At 39.7% G+C, this 20,658-nt stretch overlaps 2 protein-coding genes across 3 annotated transcripts in view; one reads left to right on the top strand and one right to left on the bottom strand.

Annotated features, from left to right (window-relative positions):
* The first annotated feature begins 4,621 nt into the window (after positions 1-4,621).
* ecrg4a (ECRG4 augurin precursor a) lies at positions 4,622-9,768 on the top strand. Its single transcript, XM_026144179.2, has 4 exons — positions 4,622-4,963; positions 8,084-8,125; positions 8,251-8,420; positions 9,180-9,768. The coding sequence occupies exons 1-4, from the start codon at positions 4,894-4,896 to the stop codon at positions 9,327-9,329; spliced, it is 432 nt and encodes a 143-aa protein (XP_025999964.1). The 5' UTR covers positions 4,622-4,893; the 3' UTR covers positions 9,330-9,768.
* Positions 9,769-9,852: 84 nt separating this feature from the next.
* Positions 9,853-20,658, bottom strand: part of uxs1 (UDP-glucuronate decarboxylase 1) — a 35,387-nt gene continuing 24,581 nt past the window's right edge. For both annotated transcript variants that reach the window (XM_080291050.1, XM_026144178.2), the window contains 6 exons: positions 16,743-16,862; positions 16,244-16,287; positions 13,404-13,464; positions 13,242-13,299; positions 11,599-11,702; positions 9,853-10,573 (listed from right to left, as the gene is read on the bottom strand). In XM_080291050.1, the coding sequence (XP_080147176.1) occupies positions 10,442-10,573; positions 11,599-11,702; positions 13,242-13,299; positions 13,404-13,464; positions 16,244-16,287; positions 16,743-16,862 (519 nt within the window). In that variant the 3' untranslated portion in view covers positions 9,853-10,441. The remainder of the gene's footprint in view (positions 10,574-11,598; positions 11,703-13,241; positions 13,300-13,403; positions 13,465-16,243; positions 16,288-16,742; positions 16,863-20,658) is intronic.

The raw sequence follows: 20,658 nt of genomic DNA, 5'->3' as shown, positions 1-20,658 counted from the left end.
GTGTCAGAGTTACAGTGGTCCACAGAGCAAAATATAACACAAAGGCTCTAAAATAGGTTTCAAACATAAGGCCCAAGGGCCTGAATCAAGTCGAATCCGGCCCACTGGACTTGTGAGGGAGTGCATAGATTTACATTTTTTGTGCATTTTGTGCATTTTCATAGGTTTTAGAGCTTTTCCTATTGTAATTAACTAACAAATTAACAATTAAATGACAGATTGCACGATTAATAAATCTGCAGTTCACACAAAACACTTTCATAATTACAGGACAGTCTGTGCAACAACTATGTAAACATTTTCTGCAGGATTCTCTCCTTCTCAGACCTTCATATCTCACAGTCTTACTGCCTTTACTGTGAACATTTTATGTGCAGAGTTTAAAACTGTAACTGTTTCACATTGTTCTCAGAGACGAGGTGCTTTCAGACAAAACTATTTTGAAGCTCAGGTACAGAAAGAACTTCACAAGCATCTTTATTTGGTTTTGTTTTCCTTCCTGTGATTAAGACAGACTCCTGTGCAATCATTTCTATAGACAAGCCTCAATTGAGAGTGGAGGCATTTCTCTTTCACTGAGGTTCACAGCGTCCAGCTATTCACCCGGCCGGTCGAGATCAGAAGGAACAACTTCTTGCTCTTTTTTTTTTTTTTTTTTTTGTTGGTCTGATCAGCAAGGAGCTGAATTGTGTCTGTGTCTGAAGAGCACACAGCTGCAGCAGTGCTTGTTTTATAAAGCCATTTCTGTAAGAGCTTGAGTGAAGAAAATACAAAAAACCCTTTCTGAACATATTCATACTCACGCTTTTCCTCCGTTTTAATAATTTTTTGACCTTCCGTATCTCGCCTCTTTCTGTCTTTTGTTTACTCGAGTCTTATCCGTTCTTTTCAAACCTCACGGCGAAAGCTGCACAGTCATCAGCCAGCTTCTGGTTTCCTGCATTCCAGCTCTACCCTTGAGAGACGCGAAGGCTGTTTGTTGTTCCAAACCAAACACAGTCCCACACACGTTCATTATATGACAAACCGAAGCCAAGTCAAATTTGAATTTCTAAATGAGTCTTCTAAAAGTGTTTGTTTGTTTTCATTCTGGTGACAAACACAGTGACAACTGCCACGAGTTACTTATCTGAGACTTTTTAATTTCTATTAATCACACTCTTCTCCTTACACGTGAAAGCTTGAATGCATAGGAGATGAACTGCTCCATTGTAAACACTTATTCTAACTGCTGTGATGACTATCACCGGCTTCTATTAGTAAATAAGTGTTAATCATTAGCTGCACACTGTGCTGCCATTCAGGGTTACTGCAGACCAGCAGTATGAATGCAGACCTCTGTGAACAGGCTGGCAGGTCACCTCCCACTGCAAACAAGCTTTGACGTCATTTTACTTTCATACATGCAGTTTTCTGGGCTGCACATCCTTACAATACACAGTTTACATGCACTCATGGTCATGGATGTCATGGCAATTTTAGACTTTAAATGATGTCTGTGAGCTGTTTTCAAGCTTTTTCCAAGGACTAGAAAGAAAAAAGAATTTGGTGCATAAGTTTTGGATTTTCTATAATTCACACGCTCCCTTGTGTAAATCTAAAATTCTCCTTCTTACATTTGCACTGAGTTCTTCGGACTTTCCTGTTTTTCGAGTTTTGATCAATGAGTCCTTTTTATGCTGGCAAAGACAAACTACCAGTTGTAGTCAGTCATGACCACAAACAAAAAGTTAATAGGCCTTGGACCTGGAGAACCCTCAGCACCATTTATTAAAAGATTTGAGCTCACATATACACAAGCCTTGACCCTGTGTTCAGTTAGAAAATTATACCACATAACATGCTCACTCAGTTCTTATTTCTTAAAGTCATTAAAGATGTCTGCTGTACAATCATTCCACCCTGGAAAATGAACCGTTCAAAGAAGTAATTAAAAGCCCCCAAACTACCATGACTTTCATGCCAGTGATGAGTTGACACAAGCATCTGACCACAACTGTAAATCTGCTGTGTGGAGCACGGAGGCAGCAGCAGAAACAGTAATGTGCATGTTCAGTCAGCCGCGTGACAAACAAACACAAAAGCTAGAAAACCTGTATTACAACCACTCCAGGTAATTCACACAACAACAGATGAACTAAAGCCCCTGAGGTAGGCGAATAACAACAGTGACTCCAGCAGCTGAAGGTTTTTAAAGACTCCATATTTTTATTCTTGGACTTTACAGAGAAGCTTTGCGGGATCCAGACTACAAATCCATCATATTTGCCTTATACTGAGGCTTGGCACAGCCAACTTTAGCTTTAGGTAACCGTCTCCTGATTGGCTACTTTTTTCAATCTGAAGTTTTGAATAACAGGTGAGCGGGGCTTCTGTACTCAGACTTCTGTATCAGAGATTACTCCCACATCAAATTGAGGAAAAACTGTCTGAAAGGCAGAACTACAACGTCTTTAAGAGGAGAAATCCAGAATTTATTGTATATACAGGGAGTGCAGAATTATTAGGCAAGTTGTATTTTTGAGGAATAATTTTATTATTGAACAACAACCATGTTCTCAATGAACCCAAAAAACTCATTAATATCAAAGCTGAATGTTTTTGGAAGTAGTTTTTAGTTTGTTTTTAGTTTTAGCTATTTTAGGGGGATATCTGTGTGTGCAGGTGACTATTACTGTGCATAATTATTAGGCAACTTAACAAAAAACATATATACCCATTTCAATTATTGATTTTTACCAGTGAAACCAATATAACATCTCCACATTCACAAATATACATTTCTGACATTCAAAAACAAATCAGCGACCAATATAGCCACCTTTCTTTGCAAGGACACTCAAAAGCCTGCCATCCATGGATTCTGTCAGTGTTTTGATCTGTTCACCATCAACATTGCGTGCAGCAGCAACCACAGCCTCCCAGACACTGTTCAGAGAGGTGTACTGTTTTCCCTCCTTGTAAATCTCACATTTGATGATGGACCACAGGTTCTCAATGGGGTTCAGATCAGGTGAACAAGGAGGCCATGTCATTAGTTTTTCTTCTTTTATACCCTTTCTTGCCAGCCACGCTGTGGAGTACTTGGACGCGTGTGATGGAGCATTGTCCTGCATGAAAATCATGTTTTTCTTGAAGGATGCAGACTTCTTCCTGTACCACTGCTTGAAGAAGGTGTCTTCCAGAAACTGGCAGTAGGACTGGGAGTTGAGCTTGACTCCATCCTCAACCCGAAAAGGCCCCACAAGCTCATCTTTGATGAGCCCAAACCAGTACTCCACCTCCACCTTGCTGGCGTCTGAGTCGGACTGGAGCTCTCTGCCCTTTACCAATCCAGCCACGGGCCCATCCATCTGGCCCATCAAGACTCACTCTCATTTCATCAGTCCATAAAACCTTAGAAAAACCAGTCTTGAGATATTTCTTGGCCCAGTCTTGACGTTTCAGCTTGTGTGTCTTGTTCAGTGGTGGTCGTCTTTCAGCCTTTCTTACCTTGGCCATGTCTCTGAGTATTGCACACCTTGTGCTTTTGGGCACTCCAGTGATGTTGCAGCTCTGAAATATGGCCAAACTGGTGGCAAGTGGCATCTTGGCAGCTGCACGCTTGACTTTTCTCAGTTCATGGGCAGTTATTTTGCACCTTGGTTTTTCCACACGCTTCTTGCGACCCTGTTGACTATTTTGAATGAAACGCTTGATTGTTCGATGATCACGCTTCAGAAGCTTTGCAATTTTGAGACTGCTGCATCCCTCTGCAAGATATCTCACTATTTTTGACTTTTCTGAGCCTGTCAAGTCCTTCTTTTGACCCATTTTGCCAAAGGAAAGGACGTTGCCTAATAATTATGCACACCTGATATAGGGTGTTGATGTCATTAGACCACACCCCTTCTCATTACAGAGATGCGCATCACCTAATATGCTTCATTGGTAGTAGGCTTTCGAGCCTATACAGCTTGGAGTAAGACAACATGCATGAAGAGGATGATGTGGACAAAATACTCATTTGCCTAATAATTCTGCACTCCCTGTAGAATTAAATAGAATTCATTAACATGCAAATATGTTTCACATCAAAAAGGTTTTATAGAGTAAGATACCGCTTGGCTGAAAGGTGCCAGTATATGTGTAAACTGATTTGATGTAATGTGGCTGTATTGAAAGTCTCCACTTTCAGCTGGTGAATTTAAAATATGGAAGAGGGAAGATAATTCAAGCTGCAGCCACTCAGTCATTTCACCTTCTCTTCACCTGAATGTTGCTTTTTATACATTCTTGAGACTCACAGCGTCACTCTGTCCTTCAGGTAGTTGCAAAAGATTAGAAGGTTTACACAAGAGCAAAGAGATTCTCACTGCTGGTCACAGACTTGTTGCCGAAATAAAACTCAAGCAGCTCTCTCCACTTTCTGGGTTCCTGCTCAGGTATTTTAGTGCATTTTTGAAGGGAAATTGCTGCTAGAAATATGCATTAAAAATGCAGAAAGATTTAAAGCTGCACAGTTTGAATCCCTTTAGAAAGTGTAGCAACATTTCTTGTTAAATAAAAACATATTGGTGCAGCTGAAGTTAACCAACTTCACTTTACAAAGGCTCAAAATCTGGAATGTTTTTTTCCACAGAATAAACCCACATGACAAACTGCATTCCCACAAACCCCGCTGCTCACACACTGAGATGGAAAAGTATCTGGTACACACATGAAAATTCACTTAAGGGGGAGAAAAAAACCCTCCCAGGCGCAGTCGTGTTTCTGAAGGCAAGGAGGTGAAACCATTCCACAGGCCAGTTTCCACTTGGAAAGTCGGGGTTTCCGCCCATTCTTATGGTTGTGCAAATGCTTTTGCACAGTTGCTGCCTTTAAGGAGATCTGGAAAGAGTGAGTGGGTACAACATGGCATCCCAGCATTTCTATTTGAGGGTAATGGGGTTGGCTGTACTGCTGACATTATTAGCTCTTAGAGGTAAGCAAAATCTTTTGTTTTTCTTTGGCTTCTTCTAAGTTTACATCTTTTACTGACTCGAGTGTTTCCAATACCATTAGGTCTTATTTCTGCAGCTGCTTTTTTTTCTTTTTAACTGCACTGGCACTAGTTAAAAAGATGCATTTCTTTACATTTGTTAAGAAAAAAAGGATCATTTTACTATATTCCACAAACTTAAAGTGCAATTGATCCCTTCTGAAATGCATTTTAGAAACCTGCAAAGTCGTCTTTGTTTTCAGTTCATTCTATTTTGTAAGAAGGTTCCACATAGACAGGATTTAAAGTCACTTTAAATGAAAAATCCATCTGAGCAAACTCACATGTGCTTCACATCTGCTTCAATAATCTTCTGTTGAAAAGCCTACAAACACATGCCTCATAAAGAGCTTTTCTTTAAATAAAACAAGAGTGAAACAATCCCTGCATCTTTGAATCTGAAAAGGATCTGTTTTAAAATTAAAGTTTGTTTAAGTCTGAAGAATAAGACAAAGTTAACTAATACGCAGTGATCTAACAAGATATCCAACACTTAAATGGCCCTAACTATGATATGAAACAGTAATGTGAAGGTAAATAGCTGAGGAAAACACTATTAAAGTCATTCTGAAAAAAAGGGAATGTGCTTCTGCTTATTTATGGTTTTCCTCAAACTTCATGGTCTGAAGCACCAGCCTGCAAACCATGTGGTTTCTACAGCAAACGATGTTTCCGGACATGCATCACGCATAGTTTTAGGACTGATGGGTTTTAGCATCCTGCTGTACAGCCACCATGCCCTGGTATCGCACAATCAGACTTTAAAAACTGATCAACGTATTCAACAGATAGCTTTGCTTACAGAGGCTCATGCAAGCAGCTCTGTGAGGTTGCTAGGTACAGTGCAATGCTAATTTTTTCATGCTAAAATACACTTCATTCACAGATCACACGGTTGCTGCAGATTTGTCAGGTGTGCATCCATGACAGGAATCGCCTGTTCCGGCACACCCCAAAGGTGCTCTGTTGGATTAAGGTCTGGTGACTGTGGAGGTCATTTGAGTACAGTGAACTCATTGCCATGTTCAAGAAACCAGTTCGAGATGATTTGTGTGTTATTCCATAGCCATCATAAGATGGTAAACTGTGGTCACACACATGGACATTGTCAGCAAGGCATATTTTAATCAGACCACCCCAGTGTCACAGCAGAAATAGAGACTCGTGAGACCAGGAAACATTTTTTCAGTCTTCCACTGTCTAGTCTTGATGAGCCTGTACAAACTGTAGCCTCAGTTTCCTGTTCTTAGCTGACAGGAGTGGTATTTGAAGTAAGCTTTTACTGCTGTACACCATCTGCTTCAAGGTTCAACAGCATTCAGAGACGCTCTCAGTCATGCCTTTGTTGTAATTGGTTATTTTAGTTACCATTATATTCCTACCAAGTTGAAGCAGTTTGCCCATTCCTCTCTGAGAATGAATCACAGTTTATCATGTTAGCATGATAACATCTGCAAGGCAAAAAGGTTAAACCAAGGATGAAGTTGCTGTCAGGACTCTTGTAGGTACTCAAACAACCAAAGCTGGATTTTGATCATTTGATTAGTTGCTGGAACTACAGAGTAGGTCAGTAAATGAGCCAGTAGGATAAATCATCTAGGGACCTTGAACGTCAGCAGATTGATGCACTATTAAAGATGTCAGGAAGTGGACACATTTCTAATGATGATGGTTAGAGAAAAGAATAATTACACCACTGCAGAGCTGTGGAAATAATGACTAATAATGACTAATAGTACATTATGAAGGCCAAGCTGCTGCAGTACTGAGAACATTCTGAATAAATCTACTTCTCTCCAACTTTATCTCGAATTATGCCACTGAAATGCCTGTACGGCTGTATTTCTGTGCATCTTCCGGTGTTGAGCTCAGTTTTCTGTTTAAATGTTCCGAAACAAACAAAAGACTAAGTTACAGAAACATCACCCAAATGCACGGGGCTCAATACAGTGCAGTAAAACGTCATCTGACTAGATTGGTTTGGTGAACTCTTGGACACGAGTGCTCCAAACATTGGGTCAACAGTGTGCCAGAAGAGATCTAGGAAGTGACCGCAGCACATTTATTTACATGCAAATTTGCCAGAAGCTGCTTTCTTTGGATGCGAGTTGGCAACTTGCCGGCTGAGTAAGCACAAGTGAAGGGTGTAAAACTACTGATGCCAACCAGAAAAACTGCTGCACTGCAAACAACATAAAGAAATGCGGACAGATGCTCACCAGCCACTTTGTCAGGCACGCATGTTCAACTGCTTGCTAACTCAAATATCTAATCAGCCAATCACATTGCAGCAACTCAGTATATTTAGACAAGTAGATGCAGACAAGACGATCTGCTGAAGTTCAAACTGTGCATCACAATGAGGAAGAAAGTGATGTGAGTGACTTTGAATGCAGAGCAGTTGTTAGTGACTGATAGTCTGGTCTAAGTGTTACTGCTGATCGGCATCTGTACAATTTACAGAGAATGAACAAAGAAAAGATACACTATCTAGTTACCAGCAGTTCTCTGCATGAAAATGTCTCGTTGAGGTCAGCAGCCAGAGAATGGCCAGACTGCTTCAAGCTGCTAGGAAAGCAACAGCAACAAGTAACCACTTAAAATAACCATGCTCTTCTGTATGTTTGAGTTCACTGCACTCAAATGGTCTCTACACTCACCAGATCTCAATTTAATAGAGAATCTTTGGGATGTGGTGGAGCGGGATCATGGCTATGTAGCTGGCAAATTTGCAGCAACTGTGTCATTCGGTCATGTCAAAAAATTAGGAATGTTTTTGAATCTGTGTCATTAAGAATGAAGGCTGTTATGAAGGCAAAGTTTGGTGTAGCTAACAAATCATCCAGTGAGTGTGTATAAATGAATAGTATTTATAATTTTGTGAAGATGGCATCAGAAAGAAACAGACACCTTAAGCTGACTGGTTAAAATGTGTGGCTGTTTTAAAGATTAATTATATCTGAGTTAGTTGTTTTTATTATTTATCACCAGTCTAACATACCTGCCACGAAGAAAAGCATTTGTACTGCAGCTCATTATGTCTCTGTTGACTCTCCTTTACAGTATCCAGCGACGGCCACTTACACAAGATCTTGAAGCGAGATGGTAACATCCTTAAACACGTACCTAACATTGTCTTTGTGCGGCTGATAGAAAACTCAACAACATTAAGTATTTTTCAAAATACCATGCCTTTCTTACCCCCCACCCCCTGTTGTGCCTCCATCCAGTGGCAGGAACTGGTACTGCAGCATCACGGTCCTCAGTTGCAGTTCCTTCTTCCAAAGCCAAAGAGTTCCTGGCAAAACTGAGCAGAACCAAGAGGAACCTTTGGGATCGCAGCAGACCGGACGTACAGCAGTGGATCATGCAGTTTATGTACATGGGATATGATGAGCAGGTGAGTTATGTTTCTTCTGAGAGAGGTCAACTTTAAGACTAACTTTATGTTATAGTAAAATACCATTACAACTATTCAGTAATGTCGGATTAGGCGAGTAAAACCAAGAGGAACACTTAAAAATAACTATGAGAGTAACACAAACACATACACAGAGAGTACAAAAAGTTGAGACCTTTCATTCATCTCATTTGTTTTTAAGACAAACATTTTCGGTTAAACACTGGTCTGATGGCTGAACGATGCTTGAAACATTCCTCAAAAGGCCAAATCATGAACAGATAAGTACAGGTGCAGGGCTGAACACGCGACAACATGAATTTCCTCTCTCTCACGCACAAGCAGAAACCCACTTACAGCGCCAGATTCAGCTTTCTTCCAGGTCAGCGGCTCTCGTGTAGAACTCACCGGGGACCCTAAGGAGCGAAGGGAACGCAGAAAAAGGAGAGCCGAGTGCACAAAGTAGCTCCCCGCTGCCATTTCTGACAGCATGTGTTTCACCCCGCTACAGCAGTATTTCTCCAACAGCGCCATGTTGACACCTTGTGCTAATGCCATTTGCTGTTGCTTCCTTTAAAAGGCCAAAGCTGTCATAGCATCGGCCTTTTCAGCGTTTGCCTTTCATGCAGGTCTGTTTGCCACAGCTATGCCTGCTGACAGTCTTGGTGGTCATCTTATCAGCACCCTGTGCGTCTGCTGGCTTCAGACTTCTATTGAGTTTATTAACAAGTGACATCCGTGGTGTTTTTGTCTCACCAGAGGCTGGAGGCCGACATGGCGTACTGGAGGGACCACGCGCGTGCCAACGACCCCGGCCGTCAGCACCACTATGATGAAAACGCTCCCATTGCCCCGCGAGATCCTTCTTCTTACAGACACGGCGCTAATGTTAACTACGACTACTATTAACCACAGACACGCACACATCTGGGTGCATATCAGTCCCATCAGAGTGTGGTACATTAAGCAGCATTCATTCCCAGGAGACATACCCTCACTCCAACTTTAAATTAGGTGTACTAAAAGGAATCATTTGCATTATGAGCAGATTTATGCACTCACTGCATTGAGAATACAAGCACCAAAGGTTTTGGATCTTTCAGTTAGTCGCCTTCTATCTCTTTAGTCTCACACCTGTTCAAGTACTTCACAGGTATTCTGTCTTTTGTGTAGTGTAGCCCCTTGAAAATCATCCTTTGACCCCCTTCTTTATATATTTCTCATGATAATTTTCTCTCTTTCTACATACTAATTCTAAAATAATTTTTATTCATAGACATCCACCTGCCCGACAACTACAGCTGGTTTCCTCTCTGCCTTTACCTGTAAATAAAGACGTAGCTCTGTACTTCTTTGGCTCTGCCATGTTTTTTTTCTTAAATCTGACTCAACAGTAGGTGAGTGTCTTTAACCATCAACATCAAACGCAAAGTATTGGAAATATTTTATTAAAATAGCATCTTCACCCGAAATAATTAATCAACAAACACGGAAGATGTTGTGAAAAGCAAATCTGTAACAGTCTTTCTAGGTTTATCCCAGCCCTGCGGTGCGCTGCATGGACAGCCAACAGGGTGCCGGTACGCCACTGATCGAAGGACAAAACATCCAGTGAAAAAAACCAAATTCAGATAGCTTGTTTCTACAGACAAAACACAAAGTAAACACAAAGCACAGATGCACAGTGCAAGCTGTTTGCAGAATTCTCATGTCGGCGATTTAAATAGCAAAAGCATAAATTCACAAAAGAAAGTAGATTGAGGCAAGTTTCTTGCCTTCAGTTTGTTGCCTCTGATTCTGGCTCATCTGTCACACAAGCTGCAGTAAGGCGGCCTTACTGACACTAAAATCGTAGGTCCAGTGCAGGCCAACAGTCTGTAAAATACGTTTTAAGAGTAGGATGTCTCTGCTTGTCAAAAAAAAAAAGACTATTTCCCAGAGTGCAGCAATCAGCAGTGTATTTCACAAAGCTGCACTTTAAGGAGTCTTAAGATCTTTGTGTTGAGGTGGAACAGTAAGGCTCAGTTGTGTCTGGGTCTTCCTTTCTTCATGCGGGCAGCTTTAGGTTTGGGGATGTACTGGTTGTTAGCCTGGTGCTCCAGCTCTCTGCTGAAGTACTGAATTGTTTTGTTTAAGCCTTCCTCCAGGGGCACCTGTCAACACAAGACAACACATCAAACGCTGACATACTACCAGGAGGAACAGGAGGTATTCGACACCTCGGAGTCGAATACCTTCCCTTAACCGATCATTTAGCATCTCACATCACTGACAGTCCGGCTAATACAGCCCCCTGTCATATATATTCACAGCCTGCACTTCTCTTTCCGAGTTGAGGTGTTGAATTCATAGGAATAATTGTAAATATTATGAAGTCACGGTGTGACTGGCCTTTGATGTTTTGGATGAATTCATTTATTTTTCCCTCAGGAGGTTAAAGAGGTAACAGTGAGATTGATACTGGATGATATTGAATGTAGCTATCATCTATAAGCTCTTTTTTTCCTGTTTCAAACTGTGCTGCCTTTAACTTTAATATTCCCTCCCTTCACCCCCAACCGGTTGCGACAGATGGCCGCCTCTCCCTGAGCCCAATTCTGCTGGAGGTTTCTTCCCGTTAAAGAGTTTTTCCTTCCCATTGTTACCTAGGTATGTGCTCATAGGGGGTTTTCTCTGATTTTTATGTATTATTGTGGGTCTTTACCTTACAATATCAAACACCTGGAGGTAGCTGTTGTTGTGTTTTGGCGATATATAAATAAAACTGAATTGAACTGAACATGCTAACTGAGACCTGTTAACTCTAGAGTCTGAAATGTGCCAAACTGATGGGAGGAATAGCTGCTTGGCTAAGCTCATCACTGATTTTTTCCCCGTGGCATAACTCCCCAAACTTCTGCTTTTATAAAGATTAGCAGCATCCAGCTGGTATTTACCCTGCTAATTCCTATCGACACAGTACTTTGTTTTCACAGGACTGCAAAGAGTTTCTTTTACACTTAATCGCAAGTCTATGTATAACAGTCTCATGTGTAAATAAACTTTAAATTATGTAACATTTTTAACACTCAGCTCAGTCACTATTAAAAACTTCAGGACATCAAGTATACTGATGGTGGAAGACAGCATGTGTGCACTACAAATATCTCAGAATAATCTCGGCGTGCGTCACACGTACCACCGGTTCCCAGCCAAGCATCATCTTGGCTTTGCGGATGTCGGGTCTTCTCCTCTGTGGGTCATCCTGGGCCTCAGGAAGAAACTGGATCTGGCTTTGGCTCACTGCGTGTGTGTACATGGTAGTGTTTTAAAGGACAGCAGGGAGGAGGATGTTATTATTCTTCACAGAGCCAACTGAAGGGACTGTTTTACTTTTAGGGAACTACATTCAGTGCCAGGTTTGGCCCTGGCTGTTTACTATGAAAGTAAGTCAGAGACTGCAATATGATGTCACACTATAGTGACTGGTAATGTAAGACACTATACCAGTAAAACATACCAACCAAACAAACAAACATGCATCTCTTTGCAGAGACCACAAAGACAAAAAAAAGAAATTCCACCTTAAATAACCCTTGACACCCCCGAGGTTACGCCTGGTTTTGATAGTGCTGGACCAATCACAACTATTCATTCAATACAGAGTGTGTTTCACATGATGACAAACATTTCACACTGTGGTCTGTTTTTCCATCACTCAGAGATTTGGTGGCTGCAACTGAGTTTACACTTTTCCAATATCATCAAAAAACTAAAATGAAACTTCTAGACTTATTTGTTTACCACTGCAAAACAATGAAACACCTCCTTCTTGGTGTTTCTGCAGTGCAGGACTTAGATTTAAATTTAAAGTGTGTACTTAAGGAGTCATCCCTCCTCCTATGTGAGAACTCGATAACACAAGCGTCTTTTTCACTCTGCTGGGCACCACAATTTACAAAATTTAATTTAAAATCCATAAACAGTTTACTGAGGTAATAAAGCAGACATCAACACTCCTTTTCACATTTTTTTAATATATCTATTTTCAACATATAGATAGATTTTTTTTGGTGCCAACAAAGGAAATGCCCCCTGTTGGTCACAGGAAAGAGTGCAGGTTTAGGGCACTTCCACCTCACTATTCAGACCCCAAAGGTTCATCTTTTATCATACACTCTGTGGGCATAAGATGCTGCCAGACTTCCCAAGACACACTTTTAAACAAACCTTCCTTGCACGTATACACACGTTTAAAAAAAGAAAAGAAATCAGCAGGTATAACTCTCATGACTTATCGTTGTCTTAGAACTGCTCTGCAGACTGGAGCCTCTACTACCACAAATAAGTAACACTGAATGTTTCTCCCACTGAAAAACGCTACGTCCAGATGAACACTGAGTAACACTGATCAACACATGATATACACAACACTGTATCATCTGACATATTGTCACTTCTTTTGGTTATTTTGTCACATGAGGTCACTTTTTGCAGCCCATTTAAAGCTTGTGAACCTTCACCTGTCACCAATCCACTGGAATACACCTTACATCCATCAACTTATCACATTCTTGGATTCTGGTTATGACCGAGCAATCTTTCATGGTTCCCTGCCTCAGGCATGTTCTCATTAGCATACTTCATGCTGAGGCCCGCTGACATCCCCATTGCAGCTGACGCTATTTTGGTTGCATTTATGGTTAGCTGTGATTTGCTCCAAACAAGAAAGTGATCCTGCTTTTAAATGTCCTGCCGACTTCCTCCCTGTGAGGGCGACCTTATACCACCAGGATAAAACGATGACGAGGCATGAGCTGGTACAGGCCGCACAAGACTTACCAACAAGACTTTTAATGAGGCGAGCAAACTCCAATATAGTGTGCTCTTCTGGGTTTCCCTGAAAAACAAATTAATCCATTACATCAGAGTCAGCAAGTGTCAGACACACAGAATCAATTTGCCTTTCAATTTATGAAACGCAGCCACATATTATGAACTCACCAGATTGACTGGACTGCTGATGTTGCTGTTCATCAGCAAGACAAGGCCATTCACCAGATCACTGGAAAACACAGACAGGAGCACGCTCTATTTTTAATATGAAGGACACTTTATGAACATGCACAGATTTCTTTAATCAGAACACCGTGTATACTCCACGTGGCATCTATGCAAGTGTATCAGCATACCCTGACTGACACTTGTTTCACTCTCACTCTCCCTAACACACACACACACACACACACACACACACACACACACACACACACACACACACACACACAGAGATAAGACTGTCCAACTCTGGAAAAGTTAAATAAGAATTTAGCAGGTTAACAATCTGATATCAAAAATAAACACAGGGACAGTTAAGGGAACTTAATTGTGATTTTTGTTTCTATTACATTTAATATTATGTTATATATTTAATTAACTCTGATGGAGTAGCTGTGTGATGGCCGTATTCAGGATGTACCCTGCCTCTTAAACAGCTGAGCTGGATAAGCAGTTAAGAAAATCTACGATGAAATAGACAAAGCAGCATGTTTGAACCTCACCCCAGATCTCAACTTATTCTAACGAGATACACAAAGTTTATTTGTCCACTTCCCGAACTGAGGCACAATTCATACCAACAGCCAAAGAGGAGTCCTAGACCTGCGCCGGCAGAAACTTGATGTGAACTTCTTCACACCAATGAATCTTTTAGTGCTGCTCCCCAAATTGTTCATTATTTATTACATTATTTATAAATAATTCTGCAAATTTTCTTTATAACTTCAACCATATTTATTACGGCTTTTCACCCAATGTTTCTTCCTTTGAAAAATCTAAAACTTGAGTTCATTCCTTTTCTCATCATATTACTTTATTTATTGACACAGTTACCGTTTACATAAACACTTTATGGTACATTTGCTGTTAATTTCCAAGGATTTACTTTCACTTAGAAATCCAACTATTTGTTTTCCTTTTGATCACTCACAAAGAAACTTCAATGCAAAATTGAATGCATGAATGAATGCTGTTTGTAAATTCTGTAAAAACTTTTAATAAAACATTTTAGAACTGAAATCATGAAATTCTCCAGTGTGCATCTTTAATTGCTTGGTGTGAAAGTTTAGATCTGATTAGCTTTAGGTGTTAGTTATGAAATACATTTTTTTCTGGAGGGTCAACTTCAAGAAAAGCTACCCAAAGACTGTTTACACAACACGAAAGTCATACAGGGCATCAGGTAAATGCTACGATCAGATACGAGAGCTTCAAATGCTCTGTGCCTCTGATCCCTGTTGCTCAGTCTGACGAAATGAAACCAGTAAATACTCTTTGAACTTACACCACGCTTCTTTACTTTATATTAAAATCTACAAAAGTGTAAAACTCTACCCACAAACATATCTTTCATACAGTTTAATGCCACCATGAACAAAAGCCTCACTCTGGTTTACATTGGCATATGTGTGTGTACAGAGACTGCTTAATATTTCATATTAAAAGTTATTTGTCATTATTAGTATTTTTTTGTTATAGTATTTGAAACAGGTGACACACAATACTGTGCAAAAGTCTTGAGCCACACCTCATTTCATTTATAAAGAAATGTTCAGTAAAGAATAACCAAATATAAATGGAAATAGAGTAGATAAGGTAAAAAAACAAAAAAAACAAAACAGGGTTTTTACATTACTAACAAGTCATAATATTTGGTATTAACTAATTAATTTAACATAGTCTAAACTCTCTTTGATGGCTTTCTTTAATTTCTTTATGTAGTCTTCAGGAATAGTTCTCCAGGCAGCTTCAAGGACATTCAAAGCTCTTCTTTGAATGTTGGCTGCCTTTTGCTCTGTTCTCCGCTTCAATAATGTCGAGGTTGGATCTTTGGGGAGGCTAATCCACGACTGACAGCCTTGGGCTACCCTGGCGAGATTTGAAAACGGGGTTTTCGTCTGAAAATGCTTTTACTGCATTATCAGTGTGTTTCGAGTCATGCTGAAAAATGAAGGTGTTGCCAATCAGCAGCTTTTTAGGTGGTATGAATGGTGTCTCAAAATCTGACTGTACTTCTCAGACTTCAAACACCACTGGCTGAAATGAGTCTCCACTGTGTTTTACAGATGGCTGTACACACTCACTGTTGACCTCTTCCAAACATACACAAGATTTACAGTGGCAACGATCGTGTGTCAGGCCTCTGCTAGACTTTTTCTGGTCTCTTAAAAACTTGACTTTCAGATACTGTTCGTTTGTTGTAGATAGTTTACTTTAGGCCTGCCACTTGACATATTTCGACAAGCAGTGTATTTGTAATATATTTGAGGAAACTGAATAAGTTTTCAGCTAAAAGCTCTTGTAAAAATACTATTTTATGAATGTCAAACTATGTTATCTTTATTATTATTTTTCGTAGACTCAACTAAAGAAATGCAAATTATGTGACCATAACAAAGTGCTTCAATATGCAATTTAAAATTATTTTTCTGCTAAGACACAGGATCATCCTTTGAATCAGGTGCCTTGTTATACATGATTGATTCATAGGTCAGTGCTGAGCGTCTTACTAAATAAAGCTGAAAATACAAGAACTGGACTGAAAACGAGTGAAAAAGCAACAAATGTCTAAAAAAAAAAACTTTGTATGATCTTCAGAAAGCCTTGAGAGCTATTGCTCAAGATTACTTCAAAAAATGGAAGGAAAGTTTGGCTCTTTGGAAGCAAAATAAAAATAAAAGGGGGTGTGGCTTAAAAGTTGTTTAAGATAATGAGACAATGGAGATCGATGAGAAAAATTGTGCATTTCAGGGATGAATATAATGGGTTTAATTTAGTAAACTTACCTTACATACTGAAAGGCTCTTGTCTGGGAGCCGGTACCGTAAACCTAGAAGAAGAAATAAAATAAACAGGCTATCCTTGAGTGATGAGCAAGCTGACATTGTAAAATGTCAAAGTCAAGGCCAAGGTTAGCATGTGTTACCCTGTGTAAATACCCTCAGAAGCAGAGTCCCCTTTGGACCTCTGGATGCATGTTATTCCCCTGCTCCCATTCCTTACATTTCTCTCTACTGCATCCATATTTGGTTTCAATGTAATGCTTTTAAACCACTTTTACGATGTCAAAGAAATTATGTTAAATAGGTCAGGATCTAGATTTGAAATAATAAAACCCCATCCTTTAATTTTCAGTTAAAGAAAATTATATGTAATATGAATATTAAACCATCTTCCATGTGGGACTAATCCAATGTGCTTTAAAATGATCCCGATGTGCCTCGATACTTGCAGCACATACAAATGAGGTGAAAGCCGAGCAAGTAAAAAACTTAAAATGCATACAGTGAGAGGTTCTCCTTGAAGAGCCTGAAGGATGAAGTTACTGACAACCCGTCCGTCGTTCATGTGCATACGGGAGCCGAACGTGTTGAAGATTCTTGCCACTCTCACCTCTACACCCTCCTGTAAGCAAAGGAGAACCGAGAACTTGTTAACTCTGAGGTGTCTGAATACTTTTTAAGGATCTCAATACTCAATCCTCACATACATAATCACCTCCACTTGTCAAAAATCAGTAAATAATCGAGGCCAAGTAGAGGATAGATACTCTGCTTGATCCCAGAGTGAGAAAGTTCTTCCTTATTTTAAATCCATGGACCTTCTTAAGTCACTCTCATGCACCACCACAAACTACTTCAGATGCTACGTGGAATCGTCTTTGGTCGTGTAATATGAATAAAAACATGAAAATTATGGAAATTGCTCTCTTGAAAATGTGGAACATGAAATTCAACAGGCACATCCTGCAAATATATTCAGTGTGGTGAGGATCAAGGACACAATGAGGACAACATGATGAAGAGGTCTCGAAAGGGCTGTGCGTGCGTGCTCATGTAACCCCGTCCCGTAAATAATGGTAAACTTCTACACACTCAGCAGGGTTACTTTTCCTCCACTACTCTCAGTCCATGCACCTCACCGAAGATGTTGGTGAAAACAGTCTAAGAGGAAATTAGTACACTTACGACAATAGACAATAAATAAGAACCATGAACAGAGTTGACAGGACTCTCAGGAATATGCCATTTTTAAGAAACGGTAGCCCTGGATATCTGTGATTCTATGTTCTGATCATGAGCCAGACTGACTAAATTTAAATTACTTGCAGCTACATTACCTGTGGGATACCTTTAGGAACACCACCCATAATATAACTTCTTGGATAAAAAGAAGAAAAAAATAAATATGAATAAATAAATATGAATAAATAAATATGAATCAAAGCACAGGATGCAATTCTAAAAACATAATAATTAGAGATTTATAAATATGTACCAATACGTGCCGAATTGCAGATGAAACACTGAATACTTGCCCCGTAGGATAAATCATTAGTGCCAGGATGAGGCTGTTCCACCATTAAACAGAGTGAAAAATGACTCCAGTGTACAGACGAAGAAGACTGACAAGTTCAGACAAAATACCTGGAACCTCTAAACTCTGACGTTGAAAAACCTGCAAATTAGCATTAAGCTAATGCGGTCTTAGACACACTGTGACTGCATAACTGCAAATATTGAAAGATCACTTAACCAGTGAACACAAAAGTCTTAATGTAAGCATTGGTATGCATGTAAGCTACAACTATATACATATACATCTATATAATCACCCTCTTCTATATAAATAAAAGAGTGTGATCAAAAAGTTCTGGGAATGGGGCCTATAAAAATGAAAAACACCTGATTTTAATTTGCCTAATCTCTGCAGATGAAAGAAAACATCAACTTGGGTTTCAAACTGACCTACATTTAGTAATGGATCATGACTGGTGTTAAGAGCTGGATCTCCAAGCTAAATCAAAGACACTTGAAAAGGTCAGAGTGTTCAAACCTAAAGGCGGTTCAAGCCCAGTGTCAAGCTGTTAATGCAGAGTTTTGTTTGGCCCCCTGAGGTGTCAGAGTAAGAAAATTCACAGAACTGTGCTGAGTGCCAGTGAGCCTGGAGACTATTTTCGGCACACCAACATAATTTTCTCTCTCAACCTGGACTGATCCAGATGAGACTCCATGCAAATTTGCCCACTTCATGAAAAAAGAAAATTTGATTAAGGGATTGCCATTTTTACACACCACAGGAGACCCAGCTTCAGGGGACATAGCTACATTTTTAGAGTGAACATAAAAAATATAAAAAAAAAAAAAAAAAAATCAGACGCACTGAAAAGAGCCTGAGGTGCATGACAACATGATGCTAAACAGGAAACCCGCCAAATCTAAATTCGGCACAGTTTTCCATGTTTAAAAGGTCCATTTCCAGAACCTTTTAATCCCCCACTCCTCATGTTTCATTCATATTTCATGCTGAACATTTTCTACAGGTTGTACACACTGCTTAGCCAGTCATACAAAACTGGCAGGTTTCTACCTTCAAAAATATTTCAAGTGAAGCTCCAGCTGAATAATTTTATTCACTTTCATATGTTGAAGCATAAATCTGATAATATTGGGGAGGAGGACATATTGCACTCCATCATTTCTAACAGTCTTTTCAGCATGATTTCAGATACTAATGAAGAAACAGGAAGTTGTGCTCCACTACAGGCTGTACAGTAGTATACAGTACTGTGCAAAAGTCTTGAGTCACACCTCATTTCTTTATATTTTGCTTCCAGGAAGTCAGAGTTTTGTTTCATTTTTTTTTTTTTAATTGGTCTTGAGGTTTTGCAAAGTTTTTCTTTGGACACTGGCTGCTTTTTCACTCAATTTCAGTCCAGTTCTTGCACCTGACCATTTTCAGAGGAATTTCGTCTGTTAACCCTTAACCAAGGCATGAAGCAGTGTTGTCTATACACAACAGAGTACTCAGCAAAGAAAAAAATCAAATTGTATGTTTAGCCACTTTGTTACTAACAGCATGTTGCCTAAACCACACAAGGTGTTTCCTAAAGAACTATTAGCTGAAAACTTATCTCAACATGGTGTGCAGTGTGCCCTTAAAAATTTGATGAAACTGGACAAATTGAGGACAAAAGAAGAAGTGACACGCCCCAAATATAGCTGCAACGGATTAAAAGAAATTCATGTCCTAATAAACTGGGGAAAAATTTGCATCTGTCCCTTCAGTTAATCTGTAAAGCTGTAAAGACACCAAGGATAACTGAGAGAAAATGCTGAGATTACACAAGAACTGGACTAAAAATCTGTGTTTCTGTGACAAATCCAGATTTTTAGGTTTTTATTCAAATCACTGTCAATATGTACCAGAGGTCGTGAGGAGCGAGGTACAACAGTGACACTTCCTTAGACTTCCAACAGTGAGTATCTAACATGGTGGAGACTCTGTCATTCTGCAATTCATCCAGTGGAGTTTAAGTTTTTATCACACCTGATGGAAGTATGAACGCAGGAAAGTTAGGATTTTAATCCAATATCATCTGCAAAGCTTCTGATTGGCTGGGGTTGTTTTTTTAAGCATCACAACGATCCCAAACACCCTGCTGCTGGAGTAAAAACATAGTTGGATAGAAAAATCAGCCAGTGGAGCACAATCATAGTCTGACCTCCCCAGAACCCAGACTCCAACATTACAGAAGTAGTGTGGGATCATTTTGGCAGAGAACTGAACCAAAGCCAGAGAACTGAACCAAAGCCAGCCAACATCCAAAAAAAGAGTGTTGAATGTCCTTAAAAAAAACTATTCTTCTAGAACATTCGAACTATTCCTGAAGACTACTTAAAGAAATTATCAGAAAATCTGCCTAAGAGAGTGTGTTAAAGAATAAATGTGGTCACACCAAATATTGACTTCCAAGTTTGTACAACTGTAAAAACTCTGTTTTTGCCCCATTTATTTCCATGTATGGCTGCACGTTTCAATAAACTATTTCCCAATTTTCCTGACAAAAAACAAAGAAATGAGAAGTAGTTCAAGACTTGCACAGTACTGTCTTTATGTAAAACACATCAGGCACTTCCCATAAGGAAGTGGCTGTCTGTGCTTAATTTAAGAAACGTGTACTCCCTGCTGTTGAAAATCTGTGATGACACTTTAGCTTCTTTTTCTCCTCACAGGTATTTTTCAAGAGAATGATCGGAGGGTTTTTTGTACCACAAAAGCATACGATCTATTTTTTTTCCTCTCTCTGTCGCATGTTTTGTTTAAAATCTTGTTCATCTTCACCTTTGTTACAATGTAACACAGTTATGCATATGATCATTAATATAACAACCAAGTAAAGAGACATTTTAAGCATAAT

Source organism: Astatotilapia calliptera, chromosome 16 (assembly GCF_964374335.1).
Source record: "Astatotilapia calliptera chromosome 16, fAstCal68.1, whole genome shotgun sequence".
Classification (NCBI taxonomy): domain Eukaryota; kingdom Metazoa; phylum Chordata; class Actinopteri; order Cichliformes; family Cichlidae; genus Astatotilapia; species Astatotilapia calliptera.
The sequence above is the reverse complement of the archived record's forward strand: the minus strand, read 5'-3'. Positions and strand labels throughout refer to the sequence as shown.

Bases quoted from the DNA above. Each gene is read 5' to 3' on its own strand.
- ecrg4a (XM_026144179.2), top strand. From the start codon at position 4,894: ATGGCATCCCAGCATTTCTATTTGAGGGTAATGGGGTTGGCTGTACTG. The intron at 8,126-8,250 runs GTAACATCCTTA...GCCTCCATCCAG, and splicing joins CAAGATCTTGAAGCGAGATG to TGGCAGGAACTGGTACTGCA. The intron at 8,421-9,179 runs GTGAGTTATGTT...TTGTCTCACCAG, and splicing joins ACATGGGATATGATGAGCAG to AGGCTGGAGGCCGACATGGC.